General features: G+C 42.3%; 1 protein-coding gene across 5 annotated transcripts in view; it reads left to right on the plus strand.

Moving 5' to 3' along the window:
• The window catches only part of rnf130 (ring finger protein 130), a 111,817-nt gene that overhangs the window by 45,626 nt on the left and 40,245 nt on the right, over window positions 1-25,946 (plus strand). For all 5 annotated transcript variants that reach the window (XM_033029714.1, XM_033029713.1, XM_033029715.1 and 2 more), the window contains exons 5-6: window positions 14,741-14,812; window positions 25,642-25,724. In XM_033029714.1, the coding sequence (XP_032885605.1) occupies window positions 14,741-14,812; window positions 25,642-25,724 (155 nt within the window). The remainder of the gene's footprint in view (window positions 1-14,740; window positions 14,813-25,641; window positions 25,725-25,946) is intronic.

Consider the following 25,946-nt stretch of genomic DNA (forward strand, 5'->3'; position numbering starts at 1 on the left):
CCAATTGAGCATGCCTTTTATATGCTGAAGAGAAAACTGAAGGGGACTAGTCCCCAAACCAAGCACAAGCTAAAGATTGCTGCAATACAGGCCAGGCAGAGCATCACCAGAGAAGACACCCAGAAGAAGTCCATGAATCACAGACTTCAAGCAGTCATTGCATGCAAAGGATATGCAACAAAATACTAAACATGCTGTGTCCCAAACATTATGGTGCCCTGAAATGGGGGGACTATGTATAAACACTGCTGTAATTTCTACATGGTGAAACCAAAATGTATTAAATGGCCTTTATTAAAATCTGACAATATGCACTTTAACCACATGTGATGTTTTGTTTTTCTGTTACTAATCTCAAAGTGTGGCGTACAGAGACAAATAAATAAATGATGGGTCTTTGTCCCAAACATCATGGAGGGCACTGTAGCTTCATTCTCAACTTCCTGTTAGTTACCCATGCTCCTGTCCACAATCAAACCCTGTTTTGTTTTCTTATCCTGTGCAATAATCCCTTATGTGGCACCTAACAGAATGAGTCAAAAGTCTTTTATTGATATATGTCCAAAAGCGGAACAATGAAATTCTTACTTGCAGCAGCACAACAGCTATAGAAACATAGTACTTTGTAGAAACCATAATAAACAACACGCTGATTTAAATATACAGTGCAAAGGCAAAGAAATGAAAATCGAAAGCTGCAAATGCTGGAAATAATAATGGTATAGAAAGAGAAACAGCTTTCATCTGATTAAACGTCTTGGACCTGAATATTGACCGTTTGTCTATCCTCAGCTGTTGCCTGACCTGCAGAATGCTTCCAATGTTTATTTGGGCAAAAGTAAGGAAGTTGGGATGAGCTTAAATAAAATTGGTTACATTGATTCAGCCCAACTGAAATCTGCCTCGCATCACATATTAGTTTAGTAAATTACTTGGAAGGGAACCTTCAGCTGAAGTACTTCCAAGCACCAGTTTAGAGATACAGCGCGGAAACATGCCCTTCATCCCACCGAGTCCGCACCGACCAGCGATCCCCGCACATTAACACTATCCTACTACTAGGGACAATTTACATTTACACCAAGCCAATTAACCTATATATCTGTACATCTTTGGAGTGTGGAAGGAAACCGAAGATCTCGGAGAAAACCCACGCGGTCATGGGGAGAACGTACAAACTCTGTACAGACAGCGCCCGTAGTCGGGATTGAACCCGACTCTCTGGCGCTGCAAGCGCTGTAAGGCAGCAATTCTACTGCTGCGCCACCGTGCTGCCCTGTTGTTATCAGACTCTTGAACGGACCTTACATGCTAGGTTTGAATTCCCCATTTTCCTATCTACCTCATTATGGACTGCACTTTCTTTTAATCTGCACATCTTTGTGGCTGTAACATTATATATTTTTATTTCTCTTTTGTACTACTTGATGTATTCATGCATAGTAGGGTGTGGCTAGATAGAACACAAAACACTGTACCACTGTTCATAGTATCTTGGTAAATGTGGCAATAATAAACCAATACCAATATTAAGTATTGAGACATTTAAATCCCCAGTGTGCAGAAGGCTGCAGAACAAATGTTGGTAGATGGGATTGGTTGAGATAAGTATTGATGGTCAGCACAGACGTGGTGGCCGAAGGACCTGCTTCTTTACTTAATTAATCTGATTATATAAAGAATGGAGGGGTACATGTAAAGTGCTTAGGACTCAGACAAATTGGATTGCTATTATAAAAAGTCAGCAAACCATTGATAGGTTGAATGGCTTTTGTCTTTGTTGTTACATTTCTGGGATCCTTTGATTTCTTGGTTCTAAAGCCCGTGTTCTCTAACTGGCAAATTAAGTGCAATTTTCTATTTTGATTGATTTATATATATGTGTTTTAGTTTTGATCTATCTGTCATAATTCAAAATGATTGACAGTAAAAATCAATACAAAATTCTATTTAAAGTTCTGATGTAAAAAATGTAATCGTTGGTGGGTTATTTTTAATGACATTTGTAAAAACACATGCAATTTTAAAAGACAAAACTTTAAAAATTCAAATGTTGGGTAGAATGTCATTGTTAAAATCTATTCTAGGGACTGCTATTTTGTCATATTAGTTTAAAATAAACAACATGATAAATTTATGGGGCAAAGTGCATAATTCATAAATATTTAAATTGCTGATATATCACTGATACTTGACTTGTTTATGGCATGCTGAGGCCTCTTTAAATGACCATTTAGTGTTTTATTAGACAATACTGATTATAGTTAATTTCACGGGAATGCACAACTTGTTAGTTTAGGTTTGCTCTGCACCTTCAGTCACCTTCAGTCTACCAGCAAGGCATGACAGAAAGTACAGAATAATAATAATCTTTGCAATTTTCTCAGAACATTGTGTTCAAACGTCTAGGTTTTGTTGTTTTCAACGACGGATGTTTTAGTGGTGCTAATGGTTCTGTCTTGAGCTTTCAAATGCATATCCTAATGCATTGGTAATTGCATTGTGTATTTGTTCGCTAAGGCGCATCATTTAGCTACCCCGTGAGTAGGTTGCCACGGCTACAAAGCAATAAAGAGTTTGATGGTGATGGGAGAAGCAGATTGTTTTTTTCCTTTTTCCTCCTCTCTCTACCAGGCATATGGGTTTAGTTAGATTGGCATCGTGGTTGGTGCAGACATATTGAGCCAAAGGGCCTCTTCATGTGGTGTACTCCTCTGTTGCTACAGTGCCCTCCATAATGTTTGGGACATAGCCCCATCATTTATTTATTTGCCTCTGTACTCCACAACTTGAGATTTGTAATAGAAAAAAAATCACATGTGGTTAAAATGCACATTGCCAGATTTTATTAAAGGGTTTTTTATACATTTTGGTTTCACAAGTAGAAATTACAGCTGTGTTTATACATAGTCACCCCCCATTTCAGAGCATCATAATGTTTGGGACACATGGCTTCGCAGATGTTTGTAATTGCTCAGGTGTGTTTAAATGCCTCCTTAATGCAGGTATAAGAGAGCTCTCAGCACCTAGTCTTTCCTCCAGTCTTTGCATCACCTTTGGAAACTTTTATTTCTGTTTATCAACATGAGGACCAAAGTTGTGCCAATGAAAGTTAAAGAAGCCATCATGAGACTGAAAAACAAGAATAAAGCTGTTAGAGACATCAGCGAAACCGTAGGCTTACCAAAATGAACAGCTAGGAACATCATTTAGAAGAAAGAGAGCACTGGTGAGCTTACTAATCGCAAAGGGACTGACAGGCCAAGGAAGATCTACACAGATGATGACAGAAGAATTCTCTCTATAATAAAGAAAAATTCCCCAAACACCCGTCCGACAGATCAGAAACACTCTTCGGGAGTCAGGTGTGGATTTGTCAATGACCACAGTCCGCAGAAGACTTCAAGAACAGAAACACAGAGGCTACACTCCAAGATGCAAACCACTGGTTAGCCACAAAAATAGGATGGCCAGGTTACAGTTTGCCAAGAAGTACTTAAAAGAACAACCTCAGTTCTGGAAAAAGGTCTTGTGAACAGATGAGACAAAAATTAACATATCTGAGTGATGGCAAGAGCAATGTATGGAGGAGAGAAGGAACTGCCCAAGATCCAAACTATACCACCTCATCTGTGAAACACGGTGGTGGGGGTGTTATGGCCTGGGCATGAATGGCTGCTGAAGGTACTGGCTCACTTATCTTCATTGATGATACACTGCTGATGGCAGTTACATAATGAATTCTAAAGTGTATAGACACATCCTATCTGCTCAAGTTCAAACAAATGCCTCAAAACTCATTGGCCGACCGGCAAGACAATGATCCCAAACATACTGCTAAAACAACAAAAGAGTTTTTCAAAGCTAAAAAATGGTCAATTCTTGAGTGGCCAAGTCAATCACCCGACCTGAACCCAATTGAGCATGCCTTTTAACCTCGGATAAAAATAAAAGAAACCCGGTAAACTTGGCGGAGTGAGTCTGAGTCGCGATCTGACACCATGTAATTGCAAGACTCAAACGCACGTAAAGATACAACACATCTTTATTAAACACTTACAGCATAGGATCTGCAGTACGTTACATCTCCGAGCTGCTACATCTACTGCCCTACGTAGGCGGATTCTTAATATTATAAAGTATGTATTAGGCGGGGCTACTACTAACAAGCACTATGATTGGCTAGCATGCAATAGCCGATCTACATCAATGATTTAGATGAAGGGATTCAAAGTAACATTAGCAAATTTGCAGATGACACAAAGCTGGGTGGAGTCGTGAACTGTGAGGAAGATGCTATGAGAATGCAGCGTGACTTGGACAGGTTGGATGAGTGGGCAGATGCATGGCAGATGCAGATTAATGTGGATAAATATGAAGTTATTCACTTTGGTAGCAAAAACAGGAAGGCACATTATTATCTAAATGGTGTCAAGGGAAAAGGGGAAGTACAACGGGATCTGGGGGTCCTTGTTCATCAGACAATGAAAGTAAGCATGCAGGTACAGCAGGCAGTGAAGAAAGCGAATGACATGTTGGCCTTCATAACAGGAGGACTTGAGTATAGGAGCAGAGGTCCTTCCTTCTGCAGTTGTATAGGGCCCTAGTGAGACCACACCTGGAGTATTATGTGCAGTTTGGTCCCCTAATTTGAGTAAGGACATTCTTGCTATTGAGGGAGTGCAGCGTAGGTTTACAAGGTTAATTCCCGGGACGGCAGGACTGTCATATGCTGAGAGAATGGAGCGGTTGGTCTTGTATACTCTCGAGTTTAGAAGGATGAGAGGAGATCTTATTGAAACATATAAGATTATTAAGGGTTTGGACACGCTAGAGGCAGGAAACATGTTTACGATATTGGAGGAGTCCAGAACCAGGGGCCACTGTTTAAGAATAAGGGGTAAGCCATTTAGAACGGAGATGAGGAAACACTTTTTCACGCAGAGATGAGTCTGTGGAATGCGAGTTGTGAGTCTGTGGAATTCTCTGCCTCAGAGGTTCTCTGAATACTTTCAAGAGAGAATTAGATAGGGCTCTTAAAGATAGCAGAATCAGGGGGGAAGGCAGGAACGGGGTACTGATTGGGGATGATCAGCCATGATCACATTGAATGGCGGTGCTGGCTCGAAGGGCCGAATGGCCTACTCCTGCACCTATTGTCTATTGATATGCAACAAAATACTAAACATGACTACTTTCATTAACATTACATTGCTGTGTCCAAAACATTACGGTGCCCTGAAATGGGGGGACTATGTATAAGCACTGCTGTAATTTCTACATGATGAAACCAAAATGTATAAAAATGGCTTTTATTAAAATCTGACAATGTGCACTTTAACCACATGTGATTTTTTTTCTATTACAAATCTCAAATTGTGGAGTACAGGCAAATAAATAAATGATGGGTTTTTATCCCAAACAATATGCAGGGTACTGTATATCCACCCTTTCCTCTCCCACCCGACCGTTTTCTGCCCATCTATCCCATCCTCATGTGTAGCTTGTGGATACAAGGAACAGCAGATGCTAGTTTACAAAAATGGGCACAAAGTGCTGGAGTAACTCTGTACATCAGGGGTCGGCAACCTTGTTCTGCATAGGGGATAGGACGCAAGTCTGTGAGCGGATGGCGGGCCACATCTATCCCGTGTACACATGGATCCCGCCCCCATCCTGCCCCGGATGGCAGGCATCCAATCTCGTGTTCACAGGTAGACAATATTGCTGGAGAAACTCAGCGGGTGAGGCAGCCTCATGCAATCCATGCATGTCTCACCCGCTGAGTTTCTCCAGCAGTTTTGTCTACTATCGTTTTTTCCAACATCTGTAGTTCTTTCTTAAACGTGTTCACAGAAGGTGCGCGGCCGTGCCAGTGGCTTTGCGCAGGATGCGGTACCGACAGAGCTCGGCCACGATCAGGGCGCCACTACTCGGGGCGCCCCACCGCTGCTGCTCGGCGCGCTCAAAGATTACGGGAAAAAATCTGCCTGCAGGCCGGATGATTTCGGGTTAAGAGCCGCATTCAGCCCGGGGGCCGTAGGTTGCCGACCCCTGCTGTACATCATGCACCATCTCTGGGAAAACATGGATAGGTAATGTTTCAGGTCGGGACCCTTCTTCAGTTACTCCAGCTCTTTGTGTCTTTTTTCTCTCTGTAGCTTGCTAGCTTTTACCCCACATTTCCTCTGACCACTTTATAGTGGCTTCTGTACCTCTGCTCTTTCAGTCCAGATGGAGGATCTCGACCCAAAACATCGACTCTATTTCTATCTCGAGATGCAAATTGACCTGCTGAGTTCTTCCAGCTGCTCTCCTTTTTTTTTTTTTTTGCTGTGCTGTCCTCTGATCTATTATGGATGCTGGAATTCTGACAACAGATGGAAAATGCTAGAAATACTTGGCTGTGCAAGCAGCAGTAGTAAAAAGAGAAACAAAGCTAACACAACAATAAAATCAATCAGTGCTTTAAAAAAACAGTTAGAAAAAGAACAGGGATTTTATTGCTCTGAGGGTGGATGGAATAGCATTTTGTGCTGTAACAGTTCTTTTCTATGAATTGGGAATAATTGGAGATTAAGCAAATTTTAATATTGGTGAAAGTGGAGAAGCAAGGAGGAATGAAGGAGGTTTGTTATGAGAAATCAATGACAAAATGGATGATAGAATCAGAATATTGTTAAATGATTGTTTCTATGTTAAAGGGACTTGTGCAATAGTGACCCCTGGCAACCAGAACTACTATCCATTTTGACTGGGACCTAGGTGACAAGGTATAATTTTTGAAGGACATAAATCTGAAACATGATCAATAAAGAGGAATAATGAAGCAGAATTCCAGACACAGGTCAAATGAGCAGACGTGACCTCCTCCAGCCTTTTTTCCTCTTTACAGTATTTGTATCAACACTTTCTTAATCCATACCCATCTTTCTCCAAGGCCCTGTTCAAATCACTCCACTTGCCATGGCATGGTAACATCCTGAATTAATGTCATAAATGGCACAAGATATGATTACCCAACAAAAGCTATGCTGACTCTTCCAAATAAGTCCAAGTTTTTGCAGATATAAGTAAATCCTATCCCAAAGAATCTTCTCCAATAATTTCTCTAACACTGAGGTAAAACTCACTAGCCTTTTAATTTGCTGGATTATACCTATTTCCCCTACAAAGGAACAACAGTGGCTTCACAGTCTTCATTCAAAAATACATTTTTTTTATTTTCCAGGAACTGAAACACTTCAAAGGTTGTGCATTAAAGTAACTGAAATGTCAATGATTTATTTGGGTACAGAGAGGGACATTTTGTTTCCTGAGGCAGGGGTCTTATTGCTGAACTCATTTTTGCTGAACCTATAGTGCTGCAAAATAAGTATATTATTAAATTAAGTGGTTTTGAAGCTGAAACACAGTTGCATAACGAAGCTTTAATGAAACTAAATGACTGTTGTGTATCTGTCAAGATACAATAGATAACTTATTTGAAGTCTGTTTATCTTTTCCCTAACCGGGACATGGGGAGAACGCAGGAGAATGGGTTTGAGAGGGAAAGATAGATCCGCCATGATTGAATAGTGGAGTAGAGTGGATGGGCCAAATGGCCTAATTCTGCTCCCATAACATGAACTTTTCCCCATATTTATTCCTCCCTCAGCAATCGTACTCACATCTTTTCTTTTTCAGGAAGTTCAAACGACAAGGTTCATAGACATTTAAAAACATATTATCTAACTATGTAGCAGCTTAAATGAAACACGTGAGAAAGCTGCACTGCTCAGTAAACATATTCTAGACTACTTGTCTAGAATATGGTCTGCTCAGACCGATAAGCTCTCATGTGTTGGAGGGAGAATGGTCGCACATTTATTGTAATCTTGATGGTGTTGGATTTTACACAATTTCCTGCCATCTTATTGTTTATATTTGAAATACGATAGCAGTTACCATCTTCCTCTCGTATAATTTCTGCTTGCTTGTCTATTTCAATTTTGCCATTTTAATTTGACTTTAATTTTTCCATTTTCATAAGAAGCTTCCAAAACCTCAAAATTATTTCTTCATGTTTTTCTCTTTTTGCCAATGTTCCTTCTGCAGATTGGGTTCTTGCAATACAATTGTATATTTAAAGAGATATTAGTGTTAACTATGCACATTATGTTTGATCTTTTTGCAGACTTGTTTTAAAGCTCGTGCAATTTAAATATATCTGCAGTAAGTTGTCAATCATTCTGCTCCATCACAGTGAGAGATTTAGAAACATAGAAACATTGAAAATAGGTCAGGAGTAGGCCATTCGGCCCTTGGAACCAGCACCACTATTCAATATGATCATGGCTGATCATCCAAAATCAGTACCCCGTTCCTGCTTTCTCCCCATATCCCTTGATTCTGTTAGCTCTAAGAGCTATATCTAACTCTCTTGAATACATTCATTTGTTTAGTGAGAAATTAATGTGGGAAATATTAAATATAGTGTGTGAAATATTGGTGTGCGCAACTCGGAAAAAAATAATGGTTTTCCTGTCTGCAGTGATATGCAGCTGTTCAAAGGATGTACATGCATTAAATTTAATAATAGCAAGTATTCCAGTGATAATGATTAGCAGATATGTAATTTCCCCCTTCCTCTCCATTTCCCAGCTCTCCCACAGTCTACTGTCTCTGCCTCTTCCTTTCTTCTTCCCACCCACCCCCACATCAGTCTGAAGAAGGGTCTCGATCCGAATCATCTCCTTTTCCTTTACTCCATAGATGCTGCCTCACCTGCTGAGTTTCTCCAGCATTTTTGTCTACCAGCAGATATGTCATTAATCATTAGTTATTTCTCCCGTGTATTTTTAAAGGAGACGTGCGGACACGTTTTTACACAGAGTGGGGTACGTGTCTGGAATGTGCTGCCAGTGATGGTGGTGGAGGCAGTTACAATAGTGGCATTTAAGAGACTTTTAGATAAGGACATGGATATGGATGGATATGGATTACGTGCAGGCAGACGAGTGTAATTAGGCATGTTCGGCATGGACATCCTGGGTCTGTTCCAGTACGGTATTGTTCTTTACTCTTTTTTTAATCTTAAAAGATCCCAATGTATCAAAGGTCGAAGGGAGGATACTATTCGTAAACCTATGGGCCCAGTAGATCAAGATCCTATTGTAATCTTTGATAACCTCTTCACTGTCAAAAGTAAGAATGGTGCAATCTTTCTGCTGGGATTATACCATAGGCCTCCAATAATAAGTAAATGATAGGTGATCAAATAAGTAGACAAATTATGTAAAGATGTAAAAGCAACAGGGTTGTTGTAATGGGTGGCTTTAACTTCCCCAATATTGACTTGGACAGTGCATGAGGCCTAGACAGGGCAGAATTAATTTGGTTCATTCATGAGCGTTCCTTGAAATAGTATGTGGATAGTCCAGCTAGAGAAGGGACCATACTGGACCTTGCAATGGGAAGCGAGCCTAGCCAGGTGGCTGGCATTTCAGTGGGAGAGCATTTAGGAACTGTGATCACAACTCAACTGATAAGTTCGTTATGAATAATAATCAATCTGGACCTTGGGGGAGGTAATAAATTGGGGGGAGGCAAATAGCAACATCATTAGGCTAGAGCTAAGGAGAGTAAATGGGGAGCAACTGTTATTGGGTAAGTCCACATCTCATACTGTATGTAGGAACCAGCTGATCAAAGTTCAAGACTGGTATGTTCTAGTAAGGAGGAGGGGCAATTATGGCAATGTAAAGCCCCTGTCCCAGTTAGGAGACCTAAACAGCAACCTCTGGAGACCACCCAAAGTTTCCATGAGGTCACCGGAGGTTTTGGTCACTCTCCCTAATGGTCGAAAGTGGTTTCCGCGTGGTCGAGACTTCATCTAGGTTGCTGCAATTTTTTCATCATGTTTAAAACCGGCCTCGACTAAAAATAGGTTGCCTTTTTAAAAATCGATAATTTTTTAGTCGCAGGTCTAGTCGAAGCCAGTTTTCTTCATAGTCGAGGAATGTTTTCAACATATGCGTGGGAGGTGGTAGGAGGTTGCAGGTTATCTCGACCTTGATTTTTTTTGGGTGGCGGGCAAGGTCACCAGAGGTTGCTGTTTAGGTCTCCTAAGTGGGACAGGGGCTTAAAAGGGAACCTTGGATGATGAGACCGGTGGTAAATAAGAAGTTGTAAAAAAACTGCTCACAAAAATCTAATTGCAGCCTGACCAGCATCTTATAAAGTCTCAGCATTACATCTCTGCTTTTATATTCTAGTCCTCTTGAAATAAATGCTACTATTGCATTTGTCTTCTTTACTATCGATTCAACTTCCAAATTAACCTTTTGGGAACCATGCACTAGCACTTCCAAGTCCCTTTGCACCTCTGATTTCTGAATCCTCTCCCCATTTAGAAAATAGTCTACGCCTTTGCATGAGTGCAAAGTGCATAACTGCACTATGCTATACTCCATCTGTCATTTCTTTGCCCACAACCTGTCTAAGTCATTCTGCAGATTCCGTACTTCCTGTGCACTACCTACCCATCTTCAAATCATCCGCAAATTTGGCCACAACGCCAGCAATTCCATTATCCAAATCATTGATATACAACGTGATGAGTAGTGGCCCCAACTCTGACCCCTGTGAAACACCACTAGTCACTGGCAGCCAAACAGAAAAAGCCTCTTTATTCCCAATCGTTGCCTTCTGCCATCCAGCCAACCTTCTATCCATGCTGTTCAAAAGGGAACTGCAGATGCTGGAATATCGAAGGTACACAAAATTGCTGGGGAAACTCAGCGGGTGCAGCAGCATCTATGGAGCGAAGGAAATAGGCGACGTTTCGGGCCGAAACCCTTCTTCAGACTTCAGACCTGATCTGAAGAAGGGTTTCGGCCCGAAACGTCGCCTATTTCCTTCGCTCCATAGATGCTGCTGCACCCGCTGAGTTTCCCCAGCAATTTTGTGTACCTTCTATCCATGCTAGTATCCTCCCTTTAATACCATGAGCTCTCATCTTCTTTAGCAGCCTCGCGTGCGGCACCATATCAAAGGCCTTCTGAAAATTAAGGTAAACGACATCCACTGAATCTCCTTTGTGTATCTAGCTATTTACTTCCTCAAAAGAATTCCAACCGATTTGTCAGGTAAGGTCTCCCCTTCACAAAACCATGCTGACTTTGGCCTGTCCATTGCTCCCCGCAGATGCTGCCTGACCAATTGCAGCTTGTTTTTAACTCCATAATCTAGTACCTTCATTCTCTTGTGTCTCCATGTTTAAATCTATATTCATTCATATAGGCCAAGATTCAAGCAAGAAAGAAAATGGGACCACCACAAAAAAAAATTATATTTATACCAATATTATTCCCTAGAAGGAAACAGACTGACCTTAGCGAGATATTTGTTGCCAACATAGGATTGTGTTGCAGCGACCAGGAAGTATCCTAGTTATGGCATATGTCCTCTTCTGTGATGCAAGTGGAACTGATATCGCATAGCAATATATTGGAGAGTGTGGGCATGAGGGTGTTTATTAGCTTGACTGCAGGAACTCAGTGGTAGATAGATGTGAAGTATAATGTATTATGCAGTTAAACAACTGTTCAGATTAAATGGCTGATTGTCAATATTTGATCCTGCAGATAGCTTCACAGCATACCATTTATTGGCCTTACTGCAAAATAGTATTGGTTGTGGTCTAGAATTAGCTTGAGTTACAGGAAGTGAAAATATGCTCATTCCATATTCTTACCTTCTACTATGTGCCTTCTCTGCTGGAAAAGTTGGAGCAGATTTTGCATCAAAGGGCAATTTACAGATCACTCATTCCTCAGATAAAGGTGAATAATAATTAAAAAATCAAGAGATTTAACTGAAGTGAGTAAAAATATTCAATTTTTACTTTTATACCAAATGAAAATTGAACTGTGTAAGTAAGCTGACAAGAACAAAGAAATTATAAGGAACAGGACGGAAGCAAGCAACCATGATGGGGTTGATTACTTGCTTCAGTTCAGAAGTTTCGTTAATTTAATCTTTATTATGGTTGCATTTTATCATCTGGACTGATACTTAATCCAGTTCTGAAAAGCTATAATGCCCTTTATGGTATGGAATATCTCTAGTCTGTCCATTTAGCGATTTGACACCATCACATCTGTTGTCAAAGGTTTCTTCCAGGAGTTAGGGGAACTATATTATCACTATATCCATGTATCATTCTGGAAAAGTCTCCTAATACATTAAATATGGTGCAGTACTGTTTCTTTGTGCATGCAGTGTGTGTATGTGTATATATAATATGTACATTATATATGTGTGACACAATATTTTATAAATACATATGATTAACATAAGATTTCAGATATTACTCTTGATATTGGAGAATGATTTACACTTAATCTGAGCAAAATTTTAGTTTAAATGTTATGAAGGAATGGAAGTTGCAGATATAGAAACATAGAAACATAGAACCTGCCTTCTCTCCATACCCCCTGATACCTTTAGCCACAAGGGCCACATCTAATTCCCTCTTAAATATAGTAAATGAACTGGCCTCAACTACCTTCTGTGGCAGAGATTTCCAGAGATTCACCACTCTCTGTGTGAATTTTTCTTTTCTCATCTCGGTCCTAAAAGATTTTCCCCTTATCCTTAAACTGTGACCTATTGTTCTGGACTTCCCCAACATCGGGAATAATCTTCCTGCATCTAGCCTGTCCAACCCTTTAAGAATTTTGTAAGTTTCTATAAGATCTATATGTCTGCTGAGTTAGGTGGCCACAACTTTGGTTCATTGGCTTTCCTCCTCCAGCCTCCATCATAACTGTCCTATCACCCTCTGCACTGCCAACAAACTTCTCTGTAAATTTCCCTATCTGCCGAGTTACCCTAGGACTTTGTTTTTATTCCTCCGTTAAGATTTAAAAAAAAATGTTTTAAAGGTTCTAAAAGGAAATAAGATTGAAGTATGTTATTGATCTGGAAATGATAGACAATTTTTTTTAAATTTTCTTTTTCCTGCATTTAGTTACTAAGTGTAATTAATCTTTACCTTATGAGGGGCTTCACAACTAAGCAGTGTCTGCTGCAAATAGGTGCACAGGAGTCCTATTCTATTGCCTTCTGTCCAACTAAAGGGCTGGTAGGTTGAAAGACCTGTAATGCCTTCCTGATGAAGATTGGCTGTTTCAACTCAGCACAGCTTGTATCTGTGGAAAATGATCATACAAATGTTGTATGTGGTATCCCAACTTAAAGATACCTGAAAGAGAAAATCAGACGATGTCTAGCTATCTATCTATATCATATAGTGTGTGTGTGTGTGTCCGCTGCTGTGGATTAATGCAGCTGCTGTCAACGTGCATGTGCAGTTTTCCACGAGGTACGTTCGACCACCCCCCTGTTCTTCAAAAGGAGCAGAAGAACGAGACTGTTCTGCAGCAAAGATCCTATAGCTATGCTCTGCTATAGGATCTTTGTTCTGCAGATCCGGAGGTGAGCGGCGCTCACGCGATGAAGCTTCTCCTCACAGTCGGCGCTGCTCGTGAAGCCCCGCCTCTCCCATCCCCCACCTGCCTGTGCGCTCATTCCAGCTGTGGGTTTCCAGAGAGTCAGAAGCCGCTTCTGTCTCTCTCCGCCACCCCCCCCCGGCTCTGTCATGCTGGTGGGTGCGCTTACCTTTGTGGAAGCCACGATCGGCTGGTCTCCCCGCTGCTTTTCACCGTCCTCCTTAGTGACGACGGATCCAAAGTATCTGTTCAACTTATCTGCCATTTCCTAGTTCCTCATTTCCTAGTTCCCCATAATAAATTCACCTTTTTCAGTCTTCAAGGGTCCAACTTTGGTCCTAACTATGTTTTTCTTCTTCACATACCCAAATAGGCTTTTACTATCCTCCTTTATATTCTTGGCTAGCTTACCTTCGTACATCATCTTTTCTCCCCGTAATGCATTTTTAGTTATCTTCTGTTGCTCTATAAACATTACCCAATCCTCTTGCTTCCCACTCATCTTTGCAATGTTGTACTTTTTCTCTTTTATCCCTAACTTCCCTTGTCAGCCACGGTCACCCCTTACTCCCCTTGGAATCTTTCTTCCTCTTTGGATGGAACTTCTGTAAACTACCCCTCACCAGTGTTCCACTGGCAGTAAGCAGCGTATGACCTCACAATGGGATCTCATTTACATAAATTGCCCATCAACAGTGTTCCACCCAGTGCAATGAGAGATTTATTACATTGTTGTAAGGAAAGGGAGGGAGTGGGGAAGGGGAGGAGGAGAAATATTATTTAAACATTGTGTTTAGCGGGAGAGTGGGATAGGGGAGAGGTGAGGAGTGGGGGAGCAGGGAGATAGAGGGAGAGGAGGGGGGTAGGGCGGGGACAGGGGTTATGGACGGAGGGTGTGACTGATGGTAGGGGAAAGGAGGGAGGAAGAGGTGAGGGAGGGAGGGGAGGAGGAGAGGGAAGAGAAGAGGGAGGGTGAAGAGGAAGGGAGGGCGATGGAGTGTTGGGGAGAGGGGAAATACCTGCACAGTTAGGGGCTCTGGGTGAATAGTGGAATATTGCATTGGGGGAACAGGTTGCGTTGGGGAAATGGGTGAGTGGTGGAATATTGCGTTGGGGGAACGGGGCCCAACGGGTCCCATTTGGTCTAGTACTTTAAAAAATCTGTAATCTGTTTTCAGCATTTGCATTTTCTTTTCAAATTAAACATGATTTTAATACTAATTTTCTCTCTTGTATGAATCTAGCGTCAACTGGGAAATGTTGCCAATAAAGCTATCAGGAAGCTAGCCACAAGAACAGTTAAAAGGGATGATAAGGTAAGAAGCCGATATTGATACTCCTGCTGCTAAATTGTTTTTTGTTTCAGTTATGTTGTACTAAGCCGAGGCTCAATACCTCATGCCACTTCGCTGAGTTGGCTCAAGTGGCGTACAGATGTTGTTTTACAATGTAATAATTAAGTCCCAAAGAAATCGTGTTATAGAAAATCATGTTATAAAGACAATTGTAGCAATGATAGAAAGGCGGTTAGGGGCTGGACAGTTTCAGACTTGCAATAACAAAGTCATTTTTCTCGCAGTTTCAAAAATAGTATTTTCAATAGCAAAGTCCAATTAACCTACAAAAACACACATCTTTGGGATGTGGAAACTGGAGCATCCCAGGTAAACATGCAGAGGGAGTCAGAGGGAGAACCTCCTCCACGAGAGCTTACAGGCTCATAAGCGCACAAAACAAAACCAATGTCTTTATCGCGTCTGCAGACCGCTAAAAGCCATGCCTCCCCAGGCCAGGCGGCACCGTTAAATGCCGCCAACTGTCGAGGTTTAGCGCTACTGCAGCTCAATGTTGAAGGCCTTACCACCGCCAAGCTCAACGTCATCGAACAGATTGCCATCAAAAACATGGCGTCTATAGTTCTACTGCAGGAGACTCACACCGCCGACAAACATCATGGCATAGCTACGTTCGTTCGTATGGCCTGGTCAGCCATAGCACAGTCCGCAGAGGATGCAGAGGTAGAATGGATCACAACCAAAGTGCAAGGCACTATCATCGTCAACATTTACAAGCCGCCTCCGAGCAGGTTGGTCCCAACATCTCTGCCAGATGTCCCAGCCCCTGCCGTGTATGCTAGTGACTTCAACAGCCATCATACAGACTGGGCATACAGCAGCTCCAACGCTGACGGCGACCTCCTGGCAGAATGGGCCTCGACCGCCGATGCGACGCTCCTATACGATCCAAAGGAGCCACGCACTTTCTACTCTGCACGCTGGGACAGCACCACCAACTCGGACCTGGCCTTCGCAAAATGTCGCAACAACGAACCGCTCCCAGTAAGACGCATCCTGGACAGGTTTCCCCGGTCACACCATCGACCATCGCTCATAACCATTCCATCTCTGGTCCAGCCCGTGGAAGGGAAAGACGTCAAGAGGTGGAACTTCCGAAAAGCAAACTGGGTAGGCTTGACATAACAAGTGAATAAGGCAGCCGCTGGCCTCCCACACCCACGCCCCACCAACCTGAACAACGCCTACGACTCATACTGCAAGATGCTGCTGGCCGCCGCCAAGAAGAACATCCCCCGCGGTGTACGTAAAGCCTATGTTCCCTGCTGGGATAACGAATGTGAAGACCTACTTCGCGCCTACACAGAATCACAAACCAGCGAGGACAGGGACAAAGCAGCGAACTACCTAATCTGCAGACTAAATGAGAAACGCAGGCAAAGATGGACGGAGACAGTGGAATCAATTGATTTCACACTCCAGCCGTCAGGCGTGGCAGACCATGAATAAGCTGATGGGCAGGTCGACAACCTCAGCACAGTGTTCCATCACTGCAAATTCCATCGCGTCGCTACTGCTGAGCAACGTCCGCTTCCCCAAAGCAGACAAGGACTTCACCAGAACTACATCGGCGAGAGTCCACGAGCTGCACAGGGCCACGAGCTGCAACTCCAACCTATCCCACGATTTCACAACACAAGAAATCGAGCAGGCCATCCGACGGCATCAGGCACTGATGGCATCCACCCGGAATACATAAAACACCAAGGCAAGAAGGCAACTGACTGGCCATGCTCCTTCCACGTGTTTCCGCTGCCTGAAGCAGCCAAAGATCTGGCGCCGTGCCAAGGTGATCGCTCTGCCGAAGCCAAACAAGTCTAGCAATGACCCCAAGGGATAGCGACCCATTTCACTGCTGTGTGTTCCATACAAGCTCCTGGAACGTCTCCTCCACATACGTCTCAATCCAGTGATCGACCCTCAGCTGCCGAAAGAACAGGCTGGCTTCCGAAGCGGTAAGTCAATGGCAGACCAGGTAACCCTCCTGTGCCAAGACATAGAGGACAGCTTCCAGGCTGGGGAGAAGGCAGGCACTGTCTCCTTGGACCTCACAGCTGCATATGATACTGTCTGGCTGCGTGACTACACATGAAGCTTCTGGAAACTATCCCAGACAAGCACATGGTGAGCTTCAGCATGGAGATGCTGAGCAACTGCAGCTTCAGGCTACACACCAGCAACGGGCAATGCAGCAGGGTGAGGAAACTTAAGAATGGCGTCCCACAGGGCTCAGTGCTGGCACCAATGCTGTTCAACATCTACATCCATGACCTACCTGCAACCCAGTCAAAGAAGTATGGCTATGCTGATGACCTTCCTACTCAGTAAGCCATCCTGGGAAGCAGCAGAAGAGGGCCTTTCTGAACTGGCGCCTTAAGCTCAGCATGGGTAAGACAACATCTTCAATGTTCCACCTCAACAACCGGGAAGCGACCCGCGAGATGAACGTCATGGTGGATAACGCCCGGTTGCGGTCCCAGACTGTCCCCACGTACCTCGGTGTGACGCTCGACAGAACGTTGTCATTCAAACAACACCTGGAAGGTGCCAAGACAAAGACAAGCGCCCGTGCCGCACTGATACGCCGCCTAGCCAGCACCACATGTGGAGGCACGATGAAGACACTGCGCATGTCCACAGTGGCCCTGGTGTTCTCAGCCGCCGTGTACTGCGCCCCGGTCTGGTGCCGTAGCCCTCACGCCAAGAAGCTGAATGCTGCCCTCAACAGCGCCCTGCGGACTGTCTCCGGATGCCTACAAGCCACCCCAGTAAACCAACTGCCCGTCCTCGCTGGCATCGCCCCGGCCAACATCAGACGAGAAGCAGCCACGCTGGCCCTCTCTCGAAAGGCACAGACCAGTGAATCCCACCTCTTCCATCAGATCGTCACAGAGACACCACGACGAGTGTGCCTCAAGTCACGGCACCCCTTTGCCACGCAAGCCCAAGAGCTGCTCTGCACAACACCGGCTGACGCTTCTAAGGCCGCCTGGGTCAAGACGAGATGGAGAGACCAGTGGAAGTCAGCGGAACCATCTAGGCTACACCATTACATCAATGACCCCATGGACGTCCCTGGCCAGGACCTGCCCCGAAAGCAGTGGACAACCCTCAACTGCTTGAGGACAGGCATCGGACGCTATGGAGTAGCGATGAAGAGGTGGGGCCTCGTGGACAGCGCCTCCTGCGAGTGTGGGGACCCAACACAGACAGTGGAGCACATTGTCACCAGTTGCCCCAAACAATGGTGAACGAGGTTTGATTGACCTGGACGATGACATGTTGGCCTAGCTTGCCTCAACGGAGCTGCAGGTCTAAAAGACATACGACAGAAGAAGAAGAAGGGAGAACGTGTAAACTTATTTATAGCATATATGGCACCCAAGTTCAGGATTGAATTGAGTCTCTAACATTGTGATGCAGCAGTTCTACCAGACGCACCACTGTGCCAAAGTGAGTGTTAAGGACATCATGCTATTTTTATCTGCTGAGTCAGAAATTTGGATTGGTAATTTTAGCCAAAGATGTGCTGACAGCAAAATATGTTGTCCTTTTTAAGGAAATCAGAATTAAAAGATAGTACCACAACCTATTGTATGCATAATAAAGACAATATATTTATCAAATGCTGTTTAGCTCCTTTCAATGTGCCCAAAGCTGTTTACATCCAATACAACAAATAGCAATGTGATAATGACCAAATAATTTCATTTGGTGATGTTGATTAAAGGATAGATAGTAGCTAGGATATGAGATAATGTACCAGCTCTTTTCAAAAATATCATACAGTCATACAGCACGGAACCAGGCCCTTCGGCCCAACTCATTCATGCTGCCCAAGATGCCCATCTAAGCATGTCCCATTTACCCACATTTGGTCCATGTCCCTCTAAACGTTTCCCATCCATGTACCCATCCAAGTATCTTCCAAGTGCTGTGGGATCTTTCGCAATACTTTAACACAACAGGACATTGGTTTAATGTTTCAACAAAATACAGCGCCTCTAACTATACAATAAAATGAACGACAGGAATTCTCAGAGGGTCACGCGGCATCCGTGGAAGCAGAGGGATGATTGACATTTTGGGTCAAGACCCTCCATCCAGATTACAGATTCTGCAGTCTCGTGCAACTCCAATGATATGCCTTTTTCTTCATAGTGCACTGGATTGACAGAGTTGAATTTTGTGCTCTGAAAGAATATATACATGAGGTTGCATTTTTATACATAGGAAACATTTATTGAGCAAGTTAGGAGTACTGGGAAGCAGCCTGAAATGCAAAGGACCTGCTCATCAAGTCTTAGTCATACTTTTTGTCTCTGCTGCCAATATTTACAGCACTTAATCGTTCTTAAATGTTCTTTTGACTTCATGAAACCAACTCTGAAATCAATCTGAAGTATTCTGACTTGTGGAAAAAAACCGCACCATGGTTGTCATCCAGCATTAATGTCCTGCCACAGTGGCAATTTTTCCACAGCGCTTTGAAGTGGCCCGGCAAATGACTTGGTTGTATCAAACCACTGCAAACATAATTAATCCCACAAAGTGGATGATGCTTTATCAGTAATGGCCACATCCGGAGAAAGATTTTTCATCAGGCTCCAGGGATTGATTATATTATTGTTCAAGCTCTGAGTAATCAGCAGCTTAATTATGGATATGTTATGGTGATCAGTCAATATGTTGCCTCATGTTAAATTATGCACAAGTTCTTAACATTTTTCATTGGATTTCAATAAGCAGAATTTGGTGTTGAAATAACAATCTTTGTGGGCATGTCCTTATTGTTGTGCACATTTCCAGCAAAGTGGCAAGGAACAGATACCTACTGAAATCTAAATTGCCTCTAAGTGCTAAGAATTTACACAGCTCAGCTGCAGACTTCTGAATAACCAAAAAGCAAAGCGCTGGAGAAATTTTGCAGGTCATGTAACATCTGTGGAGGGAAATGGACAGACAATGTTTCAGGTAAAGTCTGAAGAAGGATCCCAACCTGAAACATTGTTTGTCCATTCCCTTCACAAATGCTGCCTGTCCTGCTGAGTTCCTCCAGCACTTTGTGTTTTTCTCAAGATTCCAGTATTTACAGTTTCTTGTCTTCATACTTGTGGGTAGAGTCGTTTTTTTCACAACCTCCCTATGTTTGAGAAATTCCTTTTTGTGCTTTAATTAACTCTTCATAAAAATAATTGCTGTTACCTAACAATTAGGTGCCACTTAATGGTCAGATCTATTTACCTGCATTGTCAACCATTCATGCAGATAGTAAATTATTATGAGTTTGTTTCTGGTTTTCCATATTCTTCTCTCAATACAATTTTTATTTCCTTTTTTGGCACTATTGAGCTGATGAATCATGTTTGATTCTTTCGGTCTGGTTCTCGTTTCATTCTCAATCTCATTAGTTGAGATTTAGTTGTATTTGTTTATGGGACAATGATCTTGATAGAACAACATTTATATCCCATATCAGTGTCAGCAGCAAGCTCAGGATTTTGCATTTCCAAGGTTTTGGTCTGGTGATGATGGATACCTGGTGTGAATGTTCAGATGTTGCACACTGCAGCCAAGGGGCTGGATATTGAGGGTGGGGATGGGACCCACTCAACAGACTGTGGATGATAGCACCAGGAAATGTTCTAAGTTCCATGAAGGGAAAGTTAAAACAAAACCTTAAACAACAAGTAGATGGGTAGTGATGGTCGGCATGGGCATAGTAGGCCAAAGGGCCTGTTTCAGTGCTATATGACTTATAGACAAAGTGTCCTTACAAGTTAACTTGTGAACAGGTTGTTTTGCCATTTTGAAGATCGGCTCTTTTAATAAATATCTCTTATCCACATAACTATAACCCTGAAAATTCCCCAACAGCCTCTCCCAACAATGTTTCTCCCTATGCTCCGTTTCTATTATGTTGTGATGTTCAAGAGCACGTATCCCCAATCATCGAGACATAGGGAGCCATACATCATGGAAGCAAGCCCTTCGGCCCGATTTGCTTAGGCTGACCAAGATGCGCCATCTACACTAATCCCACCTGCTTACGTTTGATCCACTGAGTACTTCCAGCACTTTGTATTTTGCTCAAGATTCCAGCATTTACGGTTTCTTCTGCTTCCATAATATGTTTTGGGTGTTGGCTTGAGTGAAAAAAATATTGGTTCATTTGGATATTTGCACTCTTTTAAATACTATCATTATCATGCTTACAACTATCTGAGATGGCAGACAAAGCCTACTTTAACAATCCACTTGAAAATATTGTGCAATGTGTTGTGCCACCTGCGTTCTGTGCCTGTTTCGAAAGCAGCACGTAAACCCACAACTTTCTGATGTGTTTTTGCTGCTCCTGGGTTAAGGCTGGCACCATGGTAACTGTTCGAAACCTATTTTTTGTGGTACTTTTCACCTGCTTACAAATGCCATTGCACGTCACAGCCTTTTATTGCTTTTGCAGTGTTGAGGCAATGTGGTTACATACTAGAGCTGACAAAATGTATATAATTTTCTTGTTCATACAGGACGAGAGTGTTTATTGCCTGAATGAGAGTGATTTATTTAGTCCAATAAAACCATTAACTAAGAATGGTCTGCTCCCTACTACCCAACCAGTGCAGCCCAAAGGATCTTGCAGTGTTCAATAAAAACGCAAAGGACTGTGTAAAGGAATGGGAAACTGTCATATAACCAACCAGCTTCAAAGACACGAAAAGAAGAAGATTAACTAAGAATGAATCAAATACAATTTAGCGTAAGATGAGTGATGAGATGTGACCGTTTTCTTTACTTCAACAGTCAAGTTAAGTGTGTGTAATTGTCATATGTATCGACAATGGAACAATTAAATTCTAACTTGCATCAAAATAACAGGCTTGTAAACATAATACACGACAGGTAATATATCATAATCAAAAACACAATAAACTAATAACTAACAGTAGGCAACTATAATAGTGCAAAACCGAAATCCACAATGGAGCCAACCACACAGTCCATCGTAGATCATAGTCGGTCCACTGTATTTTCATTCTTTCAATGTTTTCAGGCCATTGAATCATCTCAAAATGAAATAGCTAGAAATTCTCAGTGGCAGGCTGGATCATGGAAAGAAAAATATTTAACTAGTTGATTTTGGACTGGAATAGCTGATGACTTGAAATGTTAACTCTGTTTTATTTTATGATCTGCTGGGATTCCCATAATTGTTCGGATTTCCAGCACCCATGTATTTTGCTTATCTTCGGATTTTAGATTGGAATTAGTATTAGTAACTAGCATGATTAAGAAGGAACACACTATCAGTTTCAACCCTGGCCACAATTTTCTTCTTCCTTTATTTCTTCGTTCTCCCTCAGCGAAGATTGATAGGCCTCTTGGAACTCCCCCATTTGTTAATGAAATCTGCAGGGGGTGTGTGGTGGGGAGGGCCGACATGCCTAAAATAGCTGAGAACCTAATGGTGAAAATCAGTGTTAATATCACAGTATAGGATGATTTCACGAAAGGTCACTGGAGCGTAGATCCCCACTCACGTGACCGCAAAATTTAACTGGAGGACATATGTCACTTCCGGTACATATTAGTGAATGGGAAAACACGCACTTTCACACCCGTTAAAAACATGGAAAACGGCCGATTATTGAGCTGAAATTTTCTGTGCTAGTCGGGGTGACCGTGAAGCACAGCGACCTAAATTTTCAGTCCAAAAAAAGGATAGAAAGTAAGGTAAATTCAAGAGGGAGTTGAAGGTGCAAAAAGAGCGGAAGTGCTTAGCAGACATTTGCCATGGAGATTTAAAGATCCAAAATATCGGGAATTATCGCGTTTGCTCGCTGCATTTCATCAAAAGTAAGGCATTATTGACTTTTTATCTTTATTCATTTGTTATATGAAAAAAATTTTAAGTGAAAAATCTGTCGTTAAAATTGCTAAATCGAGGAGAATTCCCTGCTATTGATTTGCACTAATTATGCTGATATCTCGGTTTGGTGGCGTGTCTGATTGAAAGTCCAGGAACCTGAGTTTGGAGTTGCCTGGCCGCCTGTTACCGAGCCCTGGGGTGGTGTCATCTCCCTCTCATCTCTACACCTCTAATGTGTTTGTGACCAGCCTTGCTCACCCGACTCCCCCGCTGGGAATTCTGCGTGTGTGGAATAAACCCTAGACTGTGTCAGTGAGGGGTTGTTTACATTGGCATTGGGGACGGAGGGAAGATGCCAGACAGACAGTCCCACTGCAGAGTACATACAGCCCTGTAGTCTGAATCCGGCCACCGCCGCGGCTCTCACTCAACTCACGCTGAAAGATCTCACCAGCCCTTTGGCTCGCTTCCACCGCCCTCTCTGCAACAACCAACTCACTCTGGGCGTTTTTGTCCAGTGCTCTGGTATCACCCGCCCGGCAGCCTCACATACAGAGCGACAACTGACATTCTTCACCATCCCTCAGGTTCCTTGACTTTCAATCAGACACGCCACCCAACCGAGATATCAGCATAATTAGTGCAAATCAATAGCAGGGAATTCTCCTCGATTTAGCAATTTTAATGACAGATTTTTCACTTTTAAAACTTTTCATATAACAAATGAATAAAGATAAAAAGTCAATAATGCCTTACTTTTGATGAAATGCAGCGAGTAAACGCGATAATTCCCGATATTTTGGATCTTTAAATTTCCACGGCAAATGTCTGCTAAGCACTTCCGCTCTTTTTGCACCTTCAACTCCCTCTTGAATTTACCTTACTTTCTATCTTTTTTTTGGACTGAAAATTTAGGTCGCTGTGCTTCACGGTCACCCCGACTAGCACAGAAAGTTTCAGCTCAATAATCGGCCGATTTCCATGTTTTTAACGGGTGTGAAAGTGCGTGTTTTCCCATTCACTAACATGTACCGGAAGTGACATATGTCCTCCAGTTAAATTTTGCGGTCACGTGAGTGGGGATCTACGCTCATTTGACCTTTGGTGAAATCACCCTATATCTCACCAGGTCATGACAGATAGTTCTGCTATATCATGGTTTACCCTAACACAAATTGGATATAACAGGTGCGATTAATCATGGAGCACTATTTGCATTATGCAGAACAAATTAGTTATAATGCGATTTTGATCAGAAACTAGAGAATTATTTAAAAATTACTTTGGAAATTGACAAACAGAACGAAAGCTGCCTTGGATTTAAACAGTCTAGGTGGCAAATAGCCTGTTTCCATGTAATTTCCACACAGTAATCAGACACTGGTGTCTCTTAAGAGCACATCTGCTACTTTAACCATGGAAGGCCATTGCAATGGATGTATTTACTTTTAATGACATTTGTGCAACCATACTATATTAAACAGTGTAAGAAACAGCCTTTTGTGTTTTTGCTTGCAGTAACAAAAATAAACAGATTTTTATTGAAAAGACTTATTTCTAAAAATCCTTCAGAAATAATAACTTTGTTATTGCAAGTCTGAAATTCTAGCCCCTAAACCTCTTTTCCCCCATTGATACAATTGTCTTTATAATGCTAGAATTCTTGGGAATACGACTACTGTGTTAAAGCTGAACACCTGTAATTGAGGATCACTTAGGAAGAGCACTGAAGACTTCACAATTGAGCTTGATAGCCTTTCTCTTTTCTACTCTGTTCCCTGGAAAGCAGGACAACTTATCTGGGATCAATTGCCATAGTATAGGTCTGGAATTCTTAAATAATTTAATGTCAAACCAAGTAATGTATTTACCCTCAAATCCACCAGGGTACTGGACTACCAAAACTATGGATGCTGGCAAATCCAAAATTAAAACAAAAAATGCCGAAAGCAGTGCATAATTTTGGGTTATGTTTTGTATTTTTGTTTAGTTTAGAGATAGAGCATGCCCATGGAATCCTGTTAAGGGAGATGGGCTGTTAGAAGAAGTAAATAGAGAAGATTCGGCTGAGAGATCTGTCAACTTTGTTTTAAGTAAACACAAGACATTTTAATAGAAAAAGGAAGACTTCAAACCCCCCTCCTCCTCTACCACCACCTGAGCTTATTCTCAAATTGAACAATTTCTCAAAGGCAGACACTTTCTATAAATCGAAGGTGTCACTTTGGGAACTCGCATTGACCCAAGTTATAGGTTTGTCTTTGTTGGATATGTGGAACGGTACCTCCCTCAACACTGTTTCTATTACTTTGATGATTGTATTGGTGCTGCCTCCTGCACTCTGTTTGTACACAAATGTTGCTTACCTACTAAGTTGCAATGTCATTACTCGCACTGACAGGTATGCTCCCTGTACTGAAAAGATAACTGCATGAATTAGGGTTACTGGGAAGATTGCATTTGTTTTTGTTTAGAGATACAGCATGGAAACAGGCCCTTCGGCCCACCGTACACACTGAATATCAACCACCCGTTCACACTATTTCTATGTTATCCCACTTTCCCCATCCACCCCCTACATGCAATTTACAAAGGGCCAATTAACCTACAACCCTGCTCATCTTAGCGATATGGGAAGGAAACCGGAGCACCTGGTGGAAATCCATGTGCTTACAGGGAGAGCATGCAAACTCCACGCAGACAACATCCGAGGTCAGGCTCGAACCCAGGACTCTGGCGCTGTGAGGCAAAGGCTCTACCAGCTGCGCCTCTGTGTAGTTCCGTATCTGCAGGGTTCTACCAGGAACGTGTAATATTTTATCCTTGTGTATCATTATGTAGATTGAAATTATTGTAAGAACAGAATTCCCTTTCCTAAATAAAATGTATATGTACTAACTGAATTATTTATTGCATTTATCAGGAAACGGATCCAGAATTCGATCATTGTGCAGTCTGTATTGAGGGATACAAATCTAATGATGTGATCAGGATTCTGCCATGCAAGTAAGCCTTTCATCTTTATTTTACATATGTAACTCAAATTTCACTGTACCTTAATTGGTACATGTAACAATTAAATTGAATTTTGAATCTAAAGGACATTTTATCAATACCGTTTGCATAAATTATATTACTGCAAACCTGAGAAAATATTATATGTTTTAAAATGGCAATTACTTAACCTCTTTCAAATGAAAAATGTCCCAAATAGCAATGGAAGTAAAA

Source organism: Amblyraja radiata, chromosome 11 (assembly GCF_010909765.2).
Source record: "Amblyraja radiata isolate CabotCenter1 chromosome 11, sAmbRad1.1.pri, whole genome shotgun sequence".
Taxonomy (NCBI): domain Eukaryota; kingdom Metazoa; phylum Chordata; class Chondrichthyes; order Rajiformes; family Rajidae; genus Amblyraja; species Amblyraja radiata.